Source organism: Terrapene carolina, unplaced genomic scaffold (genome assembly GCF_002925995.2).
Source record: "Terrapene carolina triunguis isolate 2854851 unplaced genomic scaffold, T_m_triunguis-2.0 Scaffold193, whole genome shotgun sequence".
In the NCBI taxonomy this organism is placed as follows: Eukaryota; Metazoa; Chordata; order Testudines; family Emydidae; genus Terrapene; species Terrapene triunguis.
The window spans coordinates 4,696,578-4,716,976 of record NW_020664544.1 but is presented as its reverse complement, the minus strand read 5'-3'; the positions used below and the strand labels follow the sequence as shown (position 1 = coordinate 4,716,976).

Sequence of the window (20,399 nt, the reverse complement as noted above, 5' to 3'; positions counted from 1 at the left end):
TGGCCCATTAGCTCTCACCACAGCATCACCTGACCCACATGCCTACATGTAAGGGAGGCCCTCCCCCCATAATACCTTATCCTGTCCCCTTCTTGGCCATTGTACCTGCCCCAAGCTGGGCTGTGATGGGCCAAATAAAATGATCTGGCAGGCTGTTGGCAGCCTCTGGGCTGCTAGATGCCCATCCCTGGCTTATCGCATCTGGCCACAGGTACCAGTGCATGAAATTGGCCTTTTAAGCCACGTCGTGAGCATTAAAGCCATAGAGAACTTCAGGGGAGTTTTTGTAATGCTGTGGTGGTCAGCATCTGAATCTAGAAATCAGAAGTGCCCAGCGAAGCATATTGAGGGTTAATATCATGAGAGAGAGAACGTGGTCAAAGAACTGCCATTGAAGTATTGCTGACTATCTTCCACTTGGGTCGGTTGGTGGGAAAATCTCTTTAATAGCTAAAAACATGAATGGGTTTTTAAGTCCAAAATTTGACCGTTCCATCAGATGTGCCTTTGGCTATTGGAGTCTTTCCCTTTGTGTCTAGCAAGTACCTAGGAGTGTGCATGAAATGCACACGTTAGGAAGCCTTGGCAAGCACTGGTATGTTTAATGTAGCAAATAGAGTTAAAAAACAAAACACAACCCCTTCTGTGGTATACCTCAGTCACCCAAACTCACTGCCTGCTGCGTCAGCCTGGAAATCTTGCCTGGTAATAGCCTTCAAAATGACTGAGTCTGTTGTGCTATTGAAAGACTTTCTACTGTGTGTGCTGAACTTAGGTTGGGTTCAGAAACATGCATCAGTATTTGCCATTTGCTCTCACTTGACTGTTGCTTAGAGCCTGACCTTTGGGCTGCTGGGGCAGAGTTGATCAATGTCTTAAAATCAGGGCAATGGGGAAATTCAACTTGAAAGCATTTAATAGGAGACTGAAGCAGAGGCCTCTGACCTGTGTGGAAACTGATCTCCAAAAACTTTCTAAAGCCATCTCCTTGCTGCTTGACTGTCTCTTCCCTTTGCATGCTCTGGAGAATGTGCAAACTCTTACCGGTCTCTCTCCATGAATCTTCAGGTGAAACTGTGTCACTAGTGGATGTGGACATCTCCCAGCGAGGACTGACCTCGCCTCACCCTCCGACTCCTCCACCTCCGCCACGGAGAAGCCTCAGCCTGCTAGGTACTCTACATACATCCCCCTAGAATTTCCTTCTTGGTCATGTCTGTGGCTGTAAGTGGTAGGGATTGAATTATTTTTCCGTTTTGGAGTACAATGCAGGCTCTTACAGGATCCCTTCCGATAAACTGATCTCGCCTTCCCAAGCAAAGGATTTCTTCCAATTCCATATCCTGTGCTGGTGCTGAATCAGTTGGCAGGGAGGGTTATTCTAGAACACGGTGAGGTGGTCCCTTTCTCCCGGGTTCAGCATGCTAACCCGACAGCACTCCCTGGCTTCTGAGATTGAAACGCAAACTTGCATGTCTCATACGTGGCTGCATATTGGGCTGCCGTTAGACATTCAGAAACCTGTTGATGTTCTTAATCTTGTATTGCCAGACACATTCTCCCTAAATACCCAGTTTAGAAACTAACTTCTTGATTTGCAGGAGAGGTGGTGTATGTATCCAGGTGACACTGAGTGACACAAGTTCTGAGGTTACATCAATATCTGCTTTTCAGAGAAGCTAGTGAAAGGCTGAGCTGTTGGCTAATGTGCCATCCCTTCCCCTCCTGCTCAGCGCTGCAGGCGGAGCTGAACGCTGGGCTTGCTCTTGCTCCATTGGCAGGTGCTTGGCAATGTAGCAGCTCGCTTACTTTCCTATATTCTGAACCTCTCTTGCTTTTGTTCTCTTCTAGATGATATCAGTGGGACGCTGCCTACATCTGTTCTAGTGGGTCCGATGGGGTCTTCCCTGCAGTCTTTCCCTCTGCCTCCGCCTCCTCCACCCCATGCCCCAGGTCAGCTTAGTTTTAGTGGCAAGGCTGTGTTATGCAGAGATCTGGACTAATCTTTTTTGGCAAATGTCTGACCTTACTGAAGTCTGTATTGCCTGTAAGAACGATAGCAAGGGTTGGGTGCTGCCCCCTTGGCCGGTTCAGGTAATGCAAGATTGAGCTGGTCTTCTACCCATGTTACATACTGGGACATGGTTGAGTCAAACCTCTAGGTTCCTTTTTAAACTATTTGTACATGTAATATGGCTGTCTGCATTGCTCATAATAGCTTAGTTACCCTCTTCCATTTGGCAACTCTCAAATCTCCACTTCCTCCCTTAGGCTCAGCAGAACTAGAATGTGCATGAATCACAGCCTCTAACCCTCAACTGGCTACAGGATGCACTGCATGGCCGAACAGGTGTCTTCTGTGATCACTGGGGCCTCTTGTCTGCTAGTGTTAGCGTAGTTCTGGGAATAGGGCTCAACACTGACTCCCTAGGCACCGGCGTAAAATCACGTACAGGGCTCTGCAGCTTCATAGCTCTATCACTTAACCTTCTGTTTTCCATCTTCCCGCGTCAAATTTTTTAAGCTGTCAAATTTTGGGCCTAAACTACTTTGACAACATCCCTCTCCAATCCATTTTAAAAGCAGGTGAAAAGGCCTTGGCATTTCCATGGACAGGCCTCTGAGGGGACACGGGTGAATCGCTGGTGAAGACAATGAATTAGTTGCCTTGGAGTTGCTACCCAGGTTTCCTCACTCTGTCCTCATTCCCAAGGACACTGTCCATCAATCAGTAAAGCTTCTTTTTCTGTGCCATGGCTTCATTGCGCCTGCTTTGTCCTCTAGAATCCAGGGCCTGTTTGGGGAGGGCGGCTCTTATTCTTTGCAGTGTTGCTTGTAAATGAGTGACCGTTGCCTGCCACTGTTGGTTGTTTCCCCGCAGATGCGTTTCCCCGGATCGTCCCATTCAGACCGACCGAGGCAGTGAACAGCCAGGCCACCCAGCATCTTCACTGTCCTCTCTACCGACCAGACTCGAGCAGTTTTGCAGCTAGCTTGCGAGAACTGGAAAAGGTAAAGGCGTCCGGTGGGGTCTAGATCTAGGGTCACTCTTACAAGACCTCCAGTGGGCAAAGGCTCTCCATTGCTGGACTAAGTCAGAGATCAGCCTTATGGGCTTCCTTATTTTCCCCATATGCATTTGGAAGCGTGTGATGGGGATAGGACAAAAGGAAAGATGTGTTTCCCTAATGATAGCCCTGCCAGTGATCAGTTCCTCACTTGTATATCCCCACCAGCTTGAGAAGCACTTGGATATAATTGGAAGAGGGGTAATGTCTTCCTTATTCTGGTAGCTTGCATGTGTAAAGAGATGTTGCTTGTGTGTGGTAGAGGGACGTGATGTTTATTCTAGGAAATTGACTCATTGCTGTCAATGATTGACCATCTCTCTTCCTGGACTAGTGATGAAACAGGTTTACCTGCTAGTATAGCTAGAACAAAATGGTTTAATGTCGTCTGACTTTCTGTAACGGTGTCTAAGTTTGCTCTTAGTGTTCCCCAGCAGCAGGTTATGGGGGACCTGTGGCTGATACCTTTGGTCCGCATCAGATCGTTCCCCAGTGTAGGCTGGATTGTTGATGGCAATTTATACCAGGATGCTAAACTGCTCCTCTTGTGGTGAAATACTGGCCTTGCCGAGGAAATGCTTCAGCACTGCTTTTACCAGCAGCTACAGACAATGCCAAACTGTTAATTCTTCCTGGGAGCGCACAGGTGCTAGGATGGGGCAGAAAAGACTGACAGTTCTTTGAATCCGTTGATGGTTGAGTTAAGCCGTTTAGTACAGAGCTGTTAATGGGCAAGTGCCTTTCTAGCTTACCAGAAGTCTGAAGACATCTTTGCACTCTCTACTGGTAGTGTGGTTGGTATTGGGGACCAATGAACTGGGAAGACGCAGAAATGAAGCTGAAGGGGAAGCCAGACGGATCCTTCCTGGTACGAGACAGTTCCGACCCTCGTTACATCCTGAGCTTAAGCTTTCGATCACAGGGGATCACCCATCACACCAGAATGGAGCACTACAGAGGTAAGCGCAGCCAGGTTCTTGGAATAGTCTCCTTCACTGAGATGTGGCTGTGGCCCATCTGCTAATCAGCTCTGCGCTGCAACTCCACCTGTCTGTAGGAGCCCAGAACAATGCATTGTGCAGAGACCTGCTTGCAAAGGGGGAACTGAATGCAGCCATACCTTGCCTTCTGCTTCTGTGCTAAACTGCAGACCTCAGTGAGGGTTCTGTTGTGGGTTGATCCCAGAGGCTATAATGAAGGACCTAAGTGGGAATATTTGGCTCTAAGTTGCGTGTGTGATTGATCCTATTAAAAAAACAAACAAAAAACCTAACCTTTTCTACTCTCTCACGACAGGGAAGGCTAAATAAGGAGCCATTCACCTCATGAGTTGTCATAGCACACAGACTAGCCTAAGTTGCAGCCATCTCTGCGGACTGTTCTTGTCATAGTGATCACAGACTTAGTGGCCAAGGGAGGGTCTCGGGCTGTGAATGCTCCATTTAATCCCTTAACTCCTCTGAAGGGCATCTTCCCATCCCCCTCCTTCTCAGACATCACTCCATTGAGAAACTGAGCAATATAATCAAAATCCCCTAGTCCCTTTTCCTCCAAGCCCATTCTGCATGCTTCATTTGGGGAAAGCTTATTAAGAAGGAGTTAATGGACTTCCAAAGTTGTTGTGCAAGAAAATATGAAGGAAAAGCTTATTGATTCATTAATAGATCTTTAAGGCCAGAAGGGACCATTGTGATCATCAAGTCTGACCTGCATAGAAGACCTAGCTCAGTGTGCAATCATTGTACCTTGTTCTTATTTATGAGAGAGTTCAGTTATTTTGGTTGTTGGAGACTAGCAAGGCTAAAACTTTGGGACTATTTAGTCTTGATGTTTCACCTGTTAAATGGGAGGTGATCATGGGATGTCATTGCTGATGAGTTACTTTGCCTTTTGGTCACTTTCACACTTACTGTGTTGGAGCAGAACTTCAGCGTTCATGCGTCTGGCTGGTACAAACTGCCGATGTCCAAGCTGAAGTTTTAACTTTGATCTTGTGGCTTTTCTATTCTGAGAACTCTTTGCATGTTGCTTATACCAGCTTCCTGCCTCATTTGTCATCTTGCTGAAGGATACTGCCCCCCGCCCCCAAGCATTTGCATTTCAAATGTGGTTTTCTGTGTTGGGACTGCACAAAATGTTCTGGAGGGTAGCAAAATGCCTGAGATACTCAATGTTGTGAGGAGGTACCATCAAAACAGATGGCCTTACAACTCCCCTGTAACAAATCAGCAGCCTTTAACTAGGTGCACAAGCACCAAAGTACTTGGGAACCTCAGTGGATACCAAAATTAACCTCTAAAGACATGCCTGCAAAAAGGGTTTCCCTCTGAGATTGCGTAGCCCACTTCCCCTTTAGACAGTGGCCCTTGCCATAAAGCTGGAAAGGGCAGATGCTGGTAGCAATTTGTAATTTGAGGCCCTCTTGACAAAAGTTCTTGTATGGTGACTCTCTCCTACCATGAGCAAGAGCTGGAGCAAGTTTCCTTTGCTGCTTCTCAGGTTTAACACCTCAAGGGTGAGAGGTCTCTGTTACCATTCCTGTACTTCTGTAAGGCTGCTACCCTTCACTCGGCATCGCCTCCACTGTGTGGCCATAATCAATCGCACCTGTGTACATGTCTGGTTGTATTCCCCCTTTCCCAACTGCCCTTCACAAGTTGCTTAGACACTGGTTCATCAACGCACCTAGAGTGTGTGCTTAGCTATTAGCATGTGAGTAGTTTTATTGACTTTTAAATGGGATTACTCATGGTTAAAGTTAAGCATGTGCTTAGCTGCTCTGCAGGATTGGGGCCATAGATTATAAACTGTTTGGCGCGTAGTCCATTAATAAAACTTTCAAAAGTGACAGAGCCTGAGGAGCCCAAGTTTCATTAAAAGGCAATGGGACTTAAGATCCTAGGTGCTTGGGGTTTTGGCTCTTAAGTAACTAATGTGGTTTTGAAAATGTTACCCCATATCTTTGTGTGCGGTGTGTAGTATAATGAGACCCTGATTTGGGCCTCTGGGGCCCAGTCGAATATAAAAGATGAATTCCAAAGCTCAGAGCTGCCTCTCCACTCCAACAGTCCGGTCACTTGCCGCAGTTCCCAGGAATCACCCCAGCACTCCTGTTTGTGTAATTAACTCGACACTTACACTAGGATTGGCTGAGCTGTCTGCTGAATGTGCTACAGGTGTTCTGAAAACTGCAGAGCTGAGCACTTTGATAAACCAATGGAAGTGACAAGTGACTGAGCTAGAGGAATGGTAAATAGGGAAATATTTGACCTTCAGATTTCAAGTGGGTGAAATGGCACAGTGGGACATTTATTTGTGCCTAGGGACTGTAGCATACACGCTACATCAAAATTTCCTGCGTTCTGAGCAACATGCAGACAACTATTCTTTGATCTTCCTGAAGCAGGTAGATTTTAGAGCCTGGGGTTTATACTATACTTCTGGGGGATTAACAGCTCAGTGTTACTAAATAGCTATTCCTGAATAATTCCATGGGTAGGCAAGCCCTAAAGGCTGAAATTTGCACTGGGATAACTACATTGATTTAGCTACACCTTGGCCAGTCCCTAATTTAAGTGCTCTCTGCATGTCTGTAAAACCGAATTTACTGATAACTTATTGGTTTAAGTTGTGGCATTGCAAGCGCTGCTCTGGGCCAGTACAGCATGTCTGCATTCAGGGTCTGCCCCACGGGGGTACCAGCCTTGGAGTAGGTGCCCACATCTCTAATGTCGAGTTGGCCCTAGGTGTAGCTCTTGGGGATGTTACCTCTGCTGTTCGGATGAAGCTGTATTCCATACTGTGCCCTCCTGAGGTACTTCTAAGTCCCTGTGCTTGCTCCTCCATTGCTAGGGGTCTTCTCTCTGCTCTGGTCACATGTTCCAGGCAGAGGGAAGGAGCAGACCTGGCACTGTGGGGTGCTCACATCGCATTCCTGCAAGCAGAGGGGTGAATGGGCCTGCATCTTGGGGTCGGGGAGGAAAGTGGTCTCCAATCACTGCACAAAGATGTTGAGAGAATGGTCTTGGGTGGCTTCTAAGGGTCAAACTAACCTACTGAGAGATCTCGAAGTAGTTTAGATGGGGAAGGGCTGTCTCTATACTGGCTCTTCCCAGCTTCTTCATTTCCAACCCTAGCTTAATGCAGAAATTGTATCAAGAGGGCAACAAGGGAGAAACTATCACTATCCGTGTACCTTACCCCTGCCTCTAGAGTGAGAGGGCAGGGTTGGACTGAAGCATGTCATAACATGGGGCCACACCGTGCCCGCTTGTAGAGGTGATGGCCAAAGGGTCTAGAGACACAGGCTCCCCGGTATTTACTCCAACAGCTGGGATGTATCTGTTTGGGTCGGCTGGGCTCACTGTGCTCCTGCTGCAGCTGCATTCTTCTGCTGGGATGGTGGTGTTGGGGCCCTTTAGAGCAACACCCCCCCGAGACACAGTGGGGCAGGTCACTCCTCTCAGAGCTATTGCTGAAGGTTATCTGCAGTTTCATGGAGAAATCACTGCAGCAGGTACACTCGGGTCACATTTTGGGGGGTTTCTTTACAACAGCAAGGGCTTAGAGGCGTTTTTAAGCAAAAGCGTACTTGTCAGTGGCATGGGCATGGGCCATAATACCAGTGTTAATTCAGCTCTGAGAGGGTAGCCCAGTCACTGGCCGGTCTGTTGAAATTGCCCACAAGTACGCCAGCGATGGTGGTGACTTGGTCATCTGTCCTTTGAAGACATGAGTGAGCAGCGCAGATTAGAGTCTCTCCTCTTCCCTGCCAGCCCCTTTGTAATACGAAACATTTCTTGTTGGAAGGAACCTTCAGTCTGTGGTGTCACCCCAAATTTGAGGATCGCTGCCAGTCTGTGGTGGAGTTTATAAAGAGAGCGATCATGCACTCGAAAAACGGGAAGTTCCTTTACTTCCTGCGATCCAGGGTTCCAGGTGAGTCTTGCACCTAAAACTACTTACAACTTTTTGTGTGTGTATGTGTTTGATCTGTGATCAGGCTGGGCAAGTCCTAGAGCTGTGTGTTGTGCGCTGTGACCAACACTCTGACACGTGTCCTCGCACATCCGCTTTGTACGTGTGGCTGAAAAGAGTTTCTCACCCAGAGCGTGTTGGGGAAATAACCTTCCCCCAGGCGGGAGCTCATCTCAACGTCTCCCACACCCAGGAAGTGCAGGGATTACTGGGGGGTCACTAACTTTTTATCCACGTTAAATGAATGACATAAGTATCTGCTCCCATCATTTGCAGTAGCCCTGGATCCCTGCACTGTTAAACGCTTATTAGCCAGTTCTTTTCAGCACTAGCGCGATAGGAATGGATAGCTCATTGCTGTTACAGATGTGGCTGTACCCACTAGACAATGGACCCACCCCCTTGACACAGACTTCCTAGTGCTCCACGGGGCACATCACGCCATGCGCCTGGTTGGTAGCCAGTTAACTAGTTGCTAAAACTTGACTGTTTCCCCCAGTCTCAATGCTGCTACTCTTTCTTGTGGGCAACTCAACAGTTCACAGCTCTCCAGTTCTCCCCTTGATCTTGCTGGGCAGAGACACATTAAGCAGTGCAGATGCATGGGAAGATTTCCAAGTGGTGAGCTAAACATGAGCCTCAAGCAGTCGCTACTGTAGATTTAGCGTCCCTTGGGGAACAGCAGTGCTTGAATACATCCGTGCTTGCCACAAGAAGGGAGCATTAGTGAGGTTCTGTCAGTGCATGTTTGATTGTGGCCTGCTAGGGAACAGGCTTCTTGCAATTCCACCCCAAAGTCAAACTCGGTATGCATGCTCACGATTCCCTATTGCCCCAGTGCAATCTGACAGCATTCGTGTGCTGGGGTATTCTGTCACTGGCTCCCTCTCCCCCCTGTATCCAGAAGCTGATGGGATAAATCCAGTACGAAAGGAAGAAAATACTTCTGTAAAGTGAATAAATGTGAAACTGATTTGAAGGGGGCGGTAATGGGGTACAGAAGTTCAAGTGGGGATGCACAGTGATCCCTGAATTAAATGGCTGGAGAGTGAGGAATCGGCACATTCAGCCACTCAAATAGGAAGTTGCAAAGAGCTGGAAGCGAATGGTAGCGATATCTACACAGGGTGATGAGGGTGTGAATTTACAGCTTGTATTACAGTCCTAATTAGCGAGCCCAGCTGAGATTGGGGCTCCATTGTGCTAGGCCCTCTGCGTAACTAAGGCCCTTCTTCTTGGTGTGCGGGGAGTCAATAAGATACATTTGCGCACACCATGTCTTGGAGTAACTAATACAGCTCCCCTTACTCTTGTCTCCAAAATACCCCCATGTGCTTAGACCTGAAAGATTCTTTCCGTCCAGCCCCCTGTTTCTCCCTGAAATCTCTCCTTCCTCTCTACCAGGAGAGTAGCTTATTTAAAAGCAACTTACTCCAGGCAAGTGATCATCTCCTACCCGCCTCCCTGGGGTCGGTGTAGGAAAGGTCGTTGAATGGCACTGCTTGCCTCTCTCAAACTGCACATTCGCCCCTGCTGTCTCACCTGGATCTTAACGCTTTCCTTGTGACGCCCCGCTGGGGTGCAGCCCTGAATCTGAACAGGTTGTGCAGCCCCTATGCCAGCAGTGATTTCTGGTGCACTCTCCCTGAGTCAGAGTTGCCTTGGATCCATATCTCCTCTGCACACTTGTGTGTGCTATATTGCAGCAGAAATAATGTTACCCCCTTGGTGTGGGGGTTTCGAGTGTGTATCGGGCTGCTAGCAGCGAGGCAGATGGCTAGCGCAGTACGCAGATCTCTCGCTGTGTCCCTGTAGTTCCTGGCTGAGCTCCCAGAGGCTTATTCCTCTTTGCGGGGGCAGGGGGGGAAACCCTCAATTGATTCCTTTTCTTTGCTTTCTCAAAAGCTGGCTCACTGCTTCCTGAGCTGCCTGGAGCAGTTGCAAGCCCATCTTAGTGTGAAGAGCTTTTGCCTTCTCTCCTTTCACTCTGCTCTGCTGGCCTCCGAGGCTTCAGTCAGAAAACTCCCTGCCAGCAGGAGGGAGTTAGAGTGGAACTAGTACTGAATCCGTCCGAAAAGACAGATCAAACGCAGTCCTGCTGCTGCTGACCTCTCCGCTGCCCTTAGCTTGGGTGGGTATCTCAGAAGGCTGTTCGGTGCATGGGCTGGCTCCAGTGATTCAATACAATTCCTGCCCCCAGGGCTTGACACTGCGGCTGCCTCTATGCCCAGCCTCAAGAGTGAGTGAGTTACCCCATGGTTTGAGGCTCATTCCAACCTGCCCTTCCCAGTGCCGATGCAGCTGCTCCCTGGTTACTCCAGTTCAGTCTCCTGCTTCCCCTCCCCCATGACGTCCGCATTCTTGAAATGTGATGGTTTTCAAAGCCCTGTCGCTTTCCTTCGTAAAGTGATGCTTCGGCTACTGCTGATTCCCAGAGAGCTCGGTCGGAAACGCGCGCAGTCCTAGAATCTGCGTCACTGCTGGAAATGGCAGAACTGATGGGGCATTAATCAGAGGGGACCGTTCTCCCCGGATTTGCTCATGAGACTGGTTCCCGTCCACGTAGAACATGGCCGGCAAAGCCATGCAAGCTGAAAGCAATGGCTCCCTCCTCTTGGAGACTTTCCACTCCCCTGTGCAAAGCAGTGCCTTGGTCTCCTCTCCCGCTGGGGCCAGTTTGCTCCCTCCTGGTTTTAATAAATAACTTACTTTGCTTCTAATAAAGCCTTACCTTGGTCTCCTCTGTTTCGTTTTAAGGTCTCCCTCCAACGCCTGTCCAGCTCCTGTATCCTGTCTCCAGGTTCAGCAACGTCAAATCCCTCCAGCACCTTTGCCGCTTCCGGATCAGGCAGCTTGTCCGCATAGACCACATTCCAGAGCTCCCACTGCCTAAGTACGTTCTCGTGACTGGGGGTGGGTGGGGGAACTTTTCTGTTTCTGGGCCTAGAATCTAGAGGGCAGATCTGAGCATTGCAGCCCCTTCCCTGTTCCTCCATTTGCCTGTCGGTACCTTACATGGCAGCTGTAGCGTTTAGCCATGGAGCAGTGCAAGAGGGAATCTGTCTGTGTAACTGGGGACGGGAGGGACACTGGGCAGGAGCAGCCATGTGCTTGCCAAGGTGAGGAGCTGTTGGAGCAGGGACAGCAGGCACAATGGCAAGTAGCAACAGCAAACGTGGCTAGCTGATGAATGGGGAATGTGGAGTCTTAGATGGCTCGCTCTTCTGGCCGCAAAGCCCCTTGCTTTCCTGTTCGGGATTGGCACCCTTGGCCTTGGGTGGGGCGGCAGGAGGAATCTATCTGTTCTGACTCCTCGCTAAGGTGTCTGCCCCTGCCCTTTCCAGGCCGTTGATCTCCTACATCCGGAAGTTCTATTACTACGACCCCCAAGAGGAGGTGTATCTGTCGCTGAAGGAAGCTCAGCTGATCTCAAAACAGAAGCAGGAGACTGAATCCTTGACGTAGCGAGGCTGCCTCGCCCATCTTGTCACTGTCACAGACGGTAAAATCCACTCTGCCATCCCAGCCGTTATTCCATGCAGTTAAAAAACCCTTGCTATCCTGTTATTGCGGGGAAAGTGCAAGGAGGTCAAGGGTCATTCTTGTTGACCAGGGTTTATCCTGGGGTTTGTTCCTTCTGGTCTCTTAGTTAGCTGCAGGAAGATAACCATGTTCTGGTGTGTTTCATCTCTGATAGGGCTTGGCTGGGAGGGCTTGGGGAATACCAGCTGCTTTGGTGGTGGTGGGTCCTGCCTCTAGCACTGTACACAAAGAGGTGGTGATCTAACCAGCCGGGACCCAAATCACTTTGGACTGGACGAACACACTGGAAGTCAGTGCAGGATACAGAGCTTTCCCCTCACACACATGTGGTCAGGGAGCGAGCTCAGGCAGCTGCTGCAGTGACAAGGAAGCTGCAATCCAGGAACGAAGACTGGGAGGGAAATGCCTGGTCAGTTGGGAGTGGTTTTCTCCATTTTAGCGGGGGGCAGTTGGACGCTTGAAGGCAGCCTCAAGTGTTGGGACACTGGCAGCTCGGGAGACGCCTCTCCTTCTCTACAAGACTCTTTTCAGGCGGCTGCAAAAGCAAATTGTTGGAGAGAATTGATTAACTGGGGAATTAATTAATCTAAGATTATTCTCCCAGTGCCCGAGTGGACTGACCTCTGCTAATTTATCTTCCTGCGAAGCTCCTTGGCACACCAGTGTATGCAGAAGAATTCTAATGACTCTTTAAATGGTATTAAAGTGGATGGAGGGAGCTGGGGGGTAGGGGAGATCACCAGAAATCTGAGTTGGAGGCAGTGGTTAGGCTTGGTATAACTGCGTACACAGTTAAATTAAATTTCAGCCCGGCTGCCTTTTCACGTGGGCTGACAGTGCCGGGGCACTGGGTTAAAGCTCAGCACAATGCATTATATCGTGAGTAGGAGGTGAAGCTACCTTTTCCTTTCCCCCTTTTTTTAAATGTAGAGGATAAAGGTTCCTGGGTCTGATTCTGTGCCAGGTCTCCAAGAGGTGCAGTGCAGACCAGGGAGAGACGGGGATAGGTTGCTTTATGGCACTTTGGGGCCCTCCAGGTTCTAAGCTTCTCCAGGGATCCAAACAACCCAGGCCTGGAACAGAGCAGTAGCCCATCCCAGTTTGCCTATGGATTGCAGCTCTGTCAAAAATCCCTGCAGTACCAGCTCTTAAAGGTCCATCCCAACGTGCCATCTATACTGAAGCTTGCAAGGAACGGGCCATGTTGTATTGTTTATGGCAGCCACATGCTGTCTGACCTGTGGGGATGCTCTCCTGGTTCATTGTGGCTCATTAACAGGCCTTAGACATCACTGGAGCAGAGTGACGACAAAGTGCACATGGGGTTAGATTCTATCAGATGGGATAAGTTCTACTTGATAAGGGGTGGGGTGGATGCTAGGCCTGTATCAAACATGCATGGTAAAAATCAAGAGCAGTGCAAAGGTTAGACTGCTTCCCCCAGCCTTTCTCTGACTTAGAGGAAATGTAGCGTTCATGATGTGCCTCTGATGGCTACCGCAGTGCTCGCTGGCATTGGAGTCTCCAGGCTTCTCAGAGACTTCAACTTTCTTGAGGGCAAGGTCGCCCTTGAATTGGCTCAGGATTTTGTGGCCACCATAGACCTATCCTAGGTGGTTGAGGCCTCCACACATGGAGCGAGGCATGTGCTGGAACTTGCTTCCAAGTGGGGGTTGGTGGCTGAGGGTGGATGACTGTTAAGTCTTGATCATTTCCAGATTATAGGGTGGGATTTGAGGCTAACATTGGGGAAGAACAAGTTAAGAATTACTTAGACAAATTAGATGTCTTTTGTCAGGCCCTGACGACTTGAAGACATCTTGGAATACTTAAGAAACTAGCTGAAGAGCTCTCTGAGCCATTAGCTATTCCCTTTGAGAACTCATGGAGGACAGGAGATGTCCCAGAACTGGAAAAGGGCAAATATAGTACCTATCTATAAAAAGGGAAATAAGGACAACCCAGGGGATTGTAGACCAGTCAGCTTCACTTTGGTACCTGGAAAGATAATGGAGCAAATAATCAATCAGTTTGTAAGTGCATAGAAAGATTAATAATGTGATAAGTAACAGTCAGCATGGATTTGTCAAGAAGAAATGTCAAACCAACCTAATATCCTTTTTGGACGGGGTAACAAGCCTTGTGGATATGGAAGAAACAGTAGATGTCATCTATAGCGACTTTAGTAAGGCTTTTGATACTGGGGAGGGGGAAGGGATAGCTCAGTGGTTTGAGCATTGGCCTGCTAAACCCAGGGTTGTGAGTTCAATCCTTGAGGGAGCCATTTGGGGATTGGTCCTGCTTTGAGCAGGGGGTTGGACTAGATGACCTCCTGAGGTCCCTTCCAACCCTAAGATTCTATGACCTTCTCATAAGCACAGTAGGGAAATATAGCCCAGAGAACCTACTATAAGGAGAGTGCCCACCTGGTTGGAAAAACATACACTCAGAGTAGTTATCAATGGTCAGTCAAGCTGGAAAGGCATATTAGGTAGATCCCACAGGGATCTGATCCTGGGTCCAGTTCTGTTCACTATCTTCATAAAAGATTTGGATAATGGCATAGAAAGTACACTTATAAAGTTTGCAGATGATACCAAGCTGAGCGGGGTTGCAAGCACTTTGCAGGACAGAATTAAAATTCAGAATGATCTTTACAAATTAGAAGAGTGGTCTGAATTAAGGATGGAAATTCATTAAGGATAAATACAGAATACTACAATTGCACAAATATAAATGGGGAATGACTGCCTAGGAAGGAGTACTGCAGAAAAGGATCTGGTAGTTCTAGTGGATTACACACTAAATGAGTCAACAATGTAATACTTGTTGCCAAAAAAAAAAAAATGGGACATCCATTCTGGGATGTATTAGCACAAGTGTAAGCAAGACACCAGAAGTCCTTCTCGCACTGTTCTCAGCAATAAGGCCTCGGCTGGAGTAGTGTGTCCAGTGGTGGGCACAACAATTTTGGAAAGATGTGGACAAATCAGAGAAAGTCCAGAGGAGAGCAACAAAAATAAGTCAAGAAAACATGACCTATGAGGAAGGATTGGAAAAAATTGGGTTTCTTTAGTTTGGAGAAGAGAAGAAGGGGCTGGGGGAAAACGTAAGTCTTTAAGTACGTAAGAAGTGGTTGTAAAGAAAGTGATAAATTGCTCTCCTTATCCATTGAGGACAGGACAAGAAGTAGTGGGCTTCAATTGTAGCAAGGGAGATTTAGATTATACCTTAGGAAACGCTTCCTAACTGTAAGGGTGGTTAAGCACTGGAACAAATTTGCCTAAGGAAATAATAGAATCTGAATCACTGGAGGTGTTTAAGAACAGGTAAGATAAACACCTGTCAGCGATAGTCCAGAGAATACATAGTCTGGCCTCAGTTCAGGGGACTGGACTAGATGACTTATGGCGGTCACTTCCAGTCCTACCTTTCTGTGATTCTCTGCAGTTTGAAGCTAGAGCTCACTGGTTCTCCCAGCAGAGCGATGGATGCGTTTTAATAACTCCTCCACAAAGATTGCAGGACTCCACTGGGTTCCAAAACTCTCTTACGGGATAACGCTCTGTGGCAGGCCCACTAACAGGGATCACTTGCCCTACCTCTTGAAGCACCGCTCCACTATCCACTGCCCTCCGAACTCCATGGTGTGGTAATGACCTGCGCCGGAGTCAACACTTGGGGTGGAAGTTAAAACGCCAATGATTATTTTATTGTCTGATTGGTAAACAATGTTGACGCTTAGCAGGAGGAGCAAGGAGAATTTTCTTCTCCACCTTTGCACCGGCAGGGAACTGTTTGGAGTGCTTGACAGCCTGATAAATCCTCTCTGGCTCTGCTTTGAAGCAGATCTTTCAAGCTGCAAGGAATTTTCCATCTACTTCATGGATAAAATCGATCAGACTGAATCTGCTGCCACGAAGAGGTAGATTCATTTCCGATGAGGACAGATGCTAGGTCTCCTCTAGGAGTTCTGGCTCATTCTGCTTGCTGAGATTAGAGGTATTAAGGAAGCTTCCGCCTGCAAGTTGGACCCATCTCCCATAGCCAGTGTCGTCCTGTACTGCATAATTCCATGACTTGTAGAATCTACCTCTTGGTGCAGAATTTTGTTCCAGCTTGTATTTTAAAAAAGCCTCTAGCCCTTATGGTTGTGAAGGCAACCTTAAACCTGAGCTGAATGTAACCAATGCAGTGATGTTTGCACAGAGCCTGGAACAACAGCTCTGGGAGGGCTGGACTGGCCCATACGTCTCAATGAGCTGTTACCGCTCAAAGCTTAGAAATGACACTTAAAATGCCAACATTTATTTATTTAGTTCCTGCTTAAATGATCAGCAGTTAATGGCTAATGTGCTTATTTCCCAATCCCAAACTGCTCCCCATGCCATCTCAGCTGCCAGCAGTCCTGCTCCCCCCTAGAACTTCCTGATGCTGTGGTGCTAGTACCGACACCTAGTGTGCACTGAGAACGTTCGGCGCACTGAAATAACAGGTAATGACCCTCTTGATTGGGTTGTCAGCAGGGATTGTACCTGGTGCCTCAAGATGTGAGAGCTTGAACCTCTACTGCTTGAACTGAGGGCCACGCCCATTAGCTAAAAGGCAGTAGCAGACTCTCACCCCTTTGTATGGTCTAGCCACTAGAGGGAACAAAGCCACACTGTTAGCGAGTTCCAACCCCCCGGGGCTTCCCTGTTGTACAGTAAAAAAAAAAAAAAAAAAAAACCCCTCCGGTTTGGAAGGGAAAAAAAGGGGGGGCAAAACTTCCTGGTTCGGGGGGGGGGAGGGGGGAAGAGTAGGAATGTTGCAGGGTATGTCCAGCTTGCCCTGCAGTACACAGGCAGCAAGTGTAGTCTGGTGCACCAACTCCTGAGCCAGCAATGGAAAAAGTGCCCCAATCACGGCTGTCCTTGCATCCCTCTCTTCATTTCCAAAACCAGCTGGAAACCAGGGCGGTTCAACGCGTGCTACTGGGTACTAACCACCCAAAGCCTTTCCAGCTTCCGCCATCTCAGGGGAAGAGGACACACCTTTCCCCCATTGAGCCTTTCTGGCTACTGTAGAAGGACCCACACTAGGGCTTCCCTCACCCTTGGGGTCCCTACAGGCTGTTGTCCCTGCCTATGAGGGAAGCCTTGTATCTGGCTTCCTGCAGGTCACGTGCCTGCGGTTAGTCATGTGACTGTGACTTCAGCTCCCCATGGTCATGACAGGTGTACTGGGGGGCCTGCATGTGCCCCAAAAGCCCCGTGCCCTGTTACAGGAAGGTTTTGAGTCCTTCATTCAGTATCTCTGCGTCTCGGGTACATGAGACAGGAGGGGTTTGTATGGGAATGGCTTTTTTCCCCCTTGAAAAACAATTGCAAGAGTTGTACATTTTCCCTGAAATGTGCTAGCTAGGAAGCACTTCATAAATCCCCGTGTGTAAATAGTTAACTCTGGCTCCTGAGCCAGGCCAGAAGGTGCTGGGTAAGGGTTTGTCTAGCTACGCTGGCTAAGCAGATCTGGAGTATACTCCGACTAAACCAATTGCTTTATGGGAGAGGCTAGTGCTAGCTTGGTGTTTTTGGAGAGGAGAAAGACAACAGGAGAGCTAGAGATGAGATGGGCAGATCAATCTGATAAGAGGAGGGGAGGTTCCCTAGCTGGGAATCTAGGTGTGAGGTAGCTCAGGAAACAATTACTTGTAATCTAACCCTTTGAAGCCAAGAGCTAGGCTTCTAGGGACAAGCTGTCAATACTGGTATCCAAGTGGTTAACAAAATGAGCCGTTAACTGACTCTCTCAGGTTTTTGCCATGGAATGGAGTTCTACCTCTCTGACTGGGGGAGTCTTGTTTCCTCTTTAGCTTACTCCTTATCCACGTTGCTGGGTCTGTCCGTATGGCGGTTCCTATGCTCCCCTCTGCACTCCTGTACCAGCCCAGCTCTCCTGTGGGAGTCTCTGATCTGCACTGGATTCTTCCATGTAAAACAGGCTGACTAATTCTCTTACTCTTCTCTCTCCAATTAGGAATTTGCTTGCTGAGATCCTGTAGCAAAGAGCCGTAGCAAAGCTACAGCAGAAAGGAGGCGCGGGAAGGGGGAAGCCTGCCTCTGCAGTAGTGACTTCTGCTCGCAAGCTCTTTTGTCCTCTGAAGAGGCTTCAGGACTCCTAAGAAGCACAGCAGAATGGAAATTGGAGCTCTGGCTCCTGGCTTGGGGATGGCGCCTTTGACAGCAAGTGAACTGGATCCCAGACTCCTCGCAGAACGGCGAATGTCATGGCACTAGTTACGATTTCAGTTTTTATTTTTGATGTTTCCATTTCTCAGCATGGGAAATATTGTCTTTCAGAGCAGCTGGATTTTAGTCCACCGCAGATTCAAGGGTGAGGGAAGAGAGGGATCTCGCAGCAAGATCATCCAATCCAGCCATCCTGGTAAAACTGCTCTTTGGCTACCATCCATGTGGCTGTGGCCAAAGAGCTGCTGGGAAGGAAACTGAGCCAGATTCGTGTGCAGCTATGTAGAATAATTGTGGGTGGGGGGAGGGGAGGCGCTAGCGCTCTAAACAGTGCAGCTGCGTAGATCCTGTGCTTTCTAAGAGACGGTGCAAGAGCCCAACCTAGCCTGGAGTAGCCGAGTGGTCCTGTGCGCTTTCACATCCTACCCAACGAGGGGAACTGTGTGCGCTCCATTCAAATGTTCTGAAGCCTTCTGCCAGTGGAATAGCTTGTAGCATTGAGGGGCAAGAGGCTATCAGCCACCCAGCAAATGCCAGAAGATCTAGCCCAAGAGTTTTTCGGGCTAAAGTCCTTTACAGTTCCTCCTGTGATAGCTGTGGAATCTGGCAACGCTGTTGTCTAAATTCCAGCAATCCGTGAGCCAAGGGCATTCCTGCCTCACTGAAGCAATCTCAGCACTGCAGAGCCACAGGGAGTTTTGTTCAGGCCTCTGTGCTGGCTATTCCCAAAAGCTGTGAATGAAATGGCTTTTTAATCAAAGGAGCCGTGTCGAATCCTGGCGACTAATTGCGAAGGCTGTTGTGGGACATCTCTCCGACTCAACGGACGGGGAACCAATTTTTGACCCTGACCATGGGTTAGGTGGGATGATGCAGGAGAGAAGGATGATCCCAACATACTTGGAGACGGCTTCCTGATCTTCCTGTGAGGGCGATGCTCTGTATTTCTAGCCTTTCTAGTGATGACCTAGAACGTGATCTGGGAGTATTGTAGCACAGAACAATTCCTGCAGATGGGGCCAGTAACAGGAGAGCTAAAACAGTGTTGCTTCTACTGTATTTGCCATGTGGCTCCTAAATTTTCCATGGCTTACTGGGTTTGGCACTAGTAATAGCTCTCTCCTCTCCAGGAGCCTGGTCTGCTGCTGTCTTCACAGCTACGAAGGAGTTGTCTTCATAGCAAAATGTAGTGTCTGCCCTTTGGTGGGGATGAGGCCCTTCTAAGGAGGGATCTCGCATCCTGTATAGTTAAACTAAAAATTCCTCTCAGTGTGAATGCTGCCCACCTCCCCTCCCAGCAGTGTGGTGGTCTGGAAGTTGTGATGTTTGTGTCTGGCACTCGGGCTGCGGTCTTTTAACCTGGCATCCTTTCGCTGAGGTCTGAGTGTCCCCTACGTTGGATGTAGCAGTTCGTGAGCCTTTAGGATTCGCACCGTTCCTTAAGGAATGGTGTACGTATTGAGGTTAGAGAGAGTAGCATGAAATCTGCCTCGCTCTCTGTAAAGAGCTCCTCTAGAGCAGGCTGGAGGCCAGGGCTCTTCCTTTCCTGTGTAAATGAGAACAGCTTAACTTCCGGATGAAACCACAACAAGGCTTAAGCAGTCTCTAGAAATACCTCATCTGAAAAAATTTGCTACTGAATCTGCATCCCGTTGGTGGTTACCTATGTGGGCAGGGGGTAGCAGAGAGGGATGAATACCCTCTTAGACTGGTCATTTACAGTACGTCTACACTGCCCTTTTCTCTCTTCCTCCCCCCCCCCCAAAAAAAAAACAAAAACAAAAAAACAACCAACCCATGACTGCAAGTCTCAGAGCCTGGGTCAGGCTACGGAGGCTAAAAATAACAGTGTAGATGTTCCTTCTTTGTGCTGGTGTTCAAGCCCCGAGACCCACCTCCCTGGCCAGGTTTCAGAGCCCAAGCGGGAACGTCTGGGTTGCTATTTTTAGCCCCGTAACCAAGGCAGAGCCAGTTGATCTGGGCTCTGAGACGTGCTACTTTGGGTTTTATTGCAGTGTAGACAAAGCTGTAGCATGTCTTGTCCCCTTGTGAAATCTGGGCTCTTTAGGTCCATAGCACGACATGACCCACCAGCGAGGCTCCAGAAGTTTAATCTCTCTCATAAACCCTACGTCCCCCCCGCACCAGCCGGAGATTTGCAGTTCACATATAGTCATGGGCCTGGTTAAGATCAAGGAGCGCACAGCAAATTGGGACGAATGATCCACAGCTTGAAAATCCAGCCGTGCCGCTTGGATGCACAAGACTGATTGCATCTTCCTTTACAGTGGGAGGTGGCCTGGATGTGACAGCAATCCTTAGATGCGTAGCCCCTCCAGCTTTGATACAGCTCATCCTAGCCATGGGTTAAGAATCCAAATATTCAACCTCCAGCGAATTCATACACTGGAAAAAATCTGCTTCCCTGGAGTGACTGCAAAGGAGGATCTGACACCTCCGAAATGTCTGTAAACTTATGTGCAGCTGCAGACTAACAGCTCATTAACCTTCCCTCTAATTGGACAGCTCTGAGAGGCACTGGATTGGGAGAGCAATGCAGAGTGTGAAGGGGCTGGCTGTTGGA

General features: G+C 48.6%; 1 protein-coding gene across 1 annotated transcript in view; it reads left to right on the top strand.

Moving 5' to 3' along the window:
• The window catches only part of SOCS7 (suppressor of cytokine signaling 7), a 36,586-nt gene extending 16,989 nt beyond the window's left edge, over positions 1–19,597 (top strand). The window contains exons 3-10 of the mRNA XM_026654666.2: positions 1,069–1,173; positions 1,852–1,953; positions 2,882–3,012; positions 3,859–4,027; positions 7,878–8,006; positions 10,803–10,938; positions 11,390–11,547; positions 17,604–19,597. Of these exons, the coding sequence (XP_026510451.1) occupies positions 1,069–1,173; positions 1,852–1,953; positions 2,882–3,012; positions 3,859–4,027; positions 7,878–8,006; positions 10,803–10,938; positions 11,390–11,510 (893 nt within the window). The 3' untranslated portion in view covers positions 11,511–11,547; positions 17,604–19,597. The remainder of the gene's footprint in view (positions 1–1,068; positions 1,174–1,851; positions 1,954–2,881; positions 3,013–3,858; positions 4,028–7,877; positions 8,007–10,802; positions 10,939–11,389; positions 11,548–17,603) is intronic.
• The last annotated feature ends 802 nt before the right edge of the window (positions 19,598–20,399 follow it).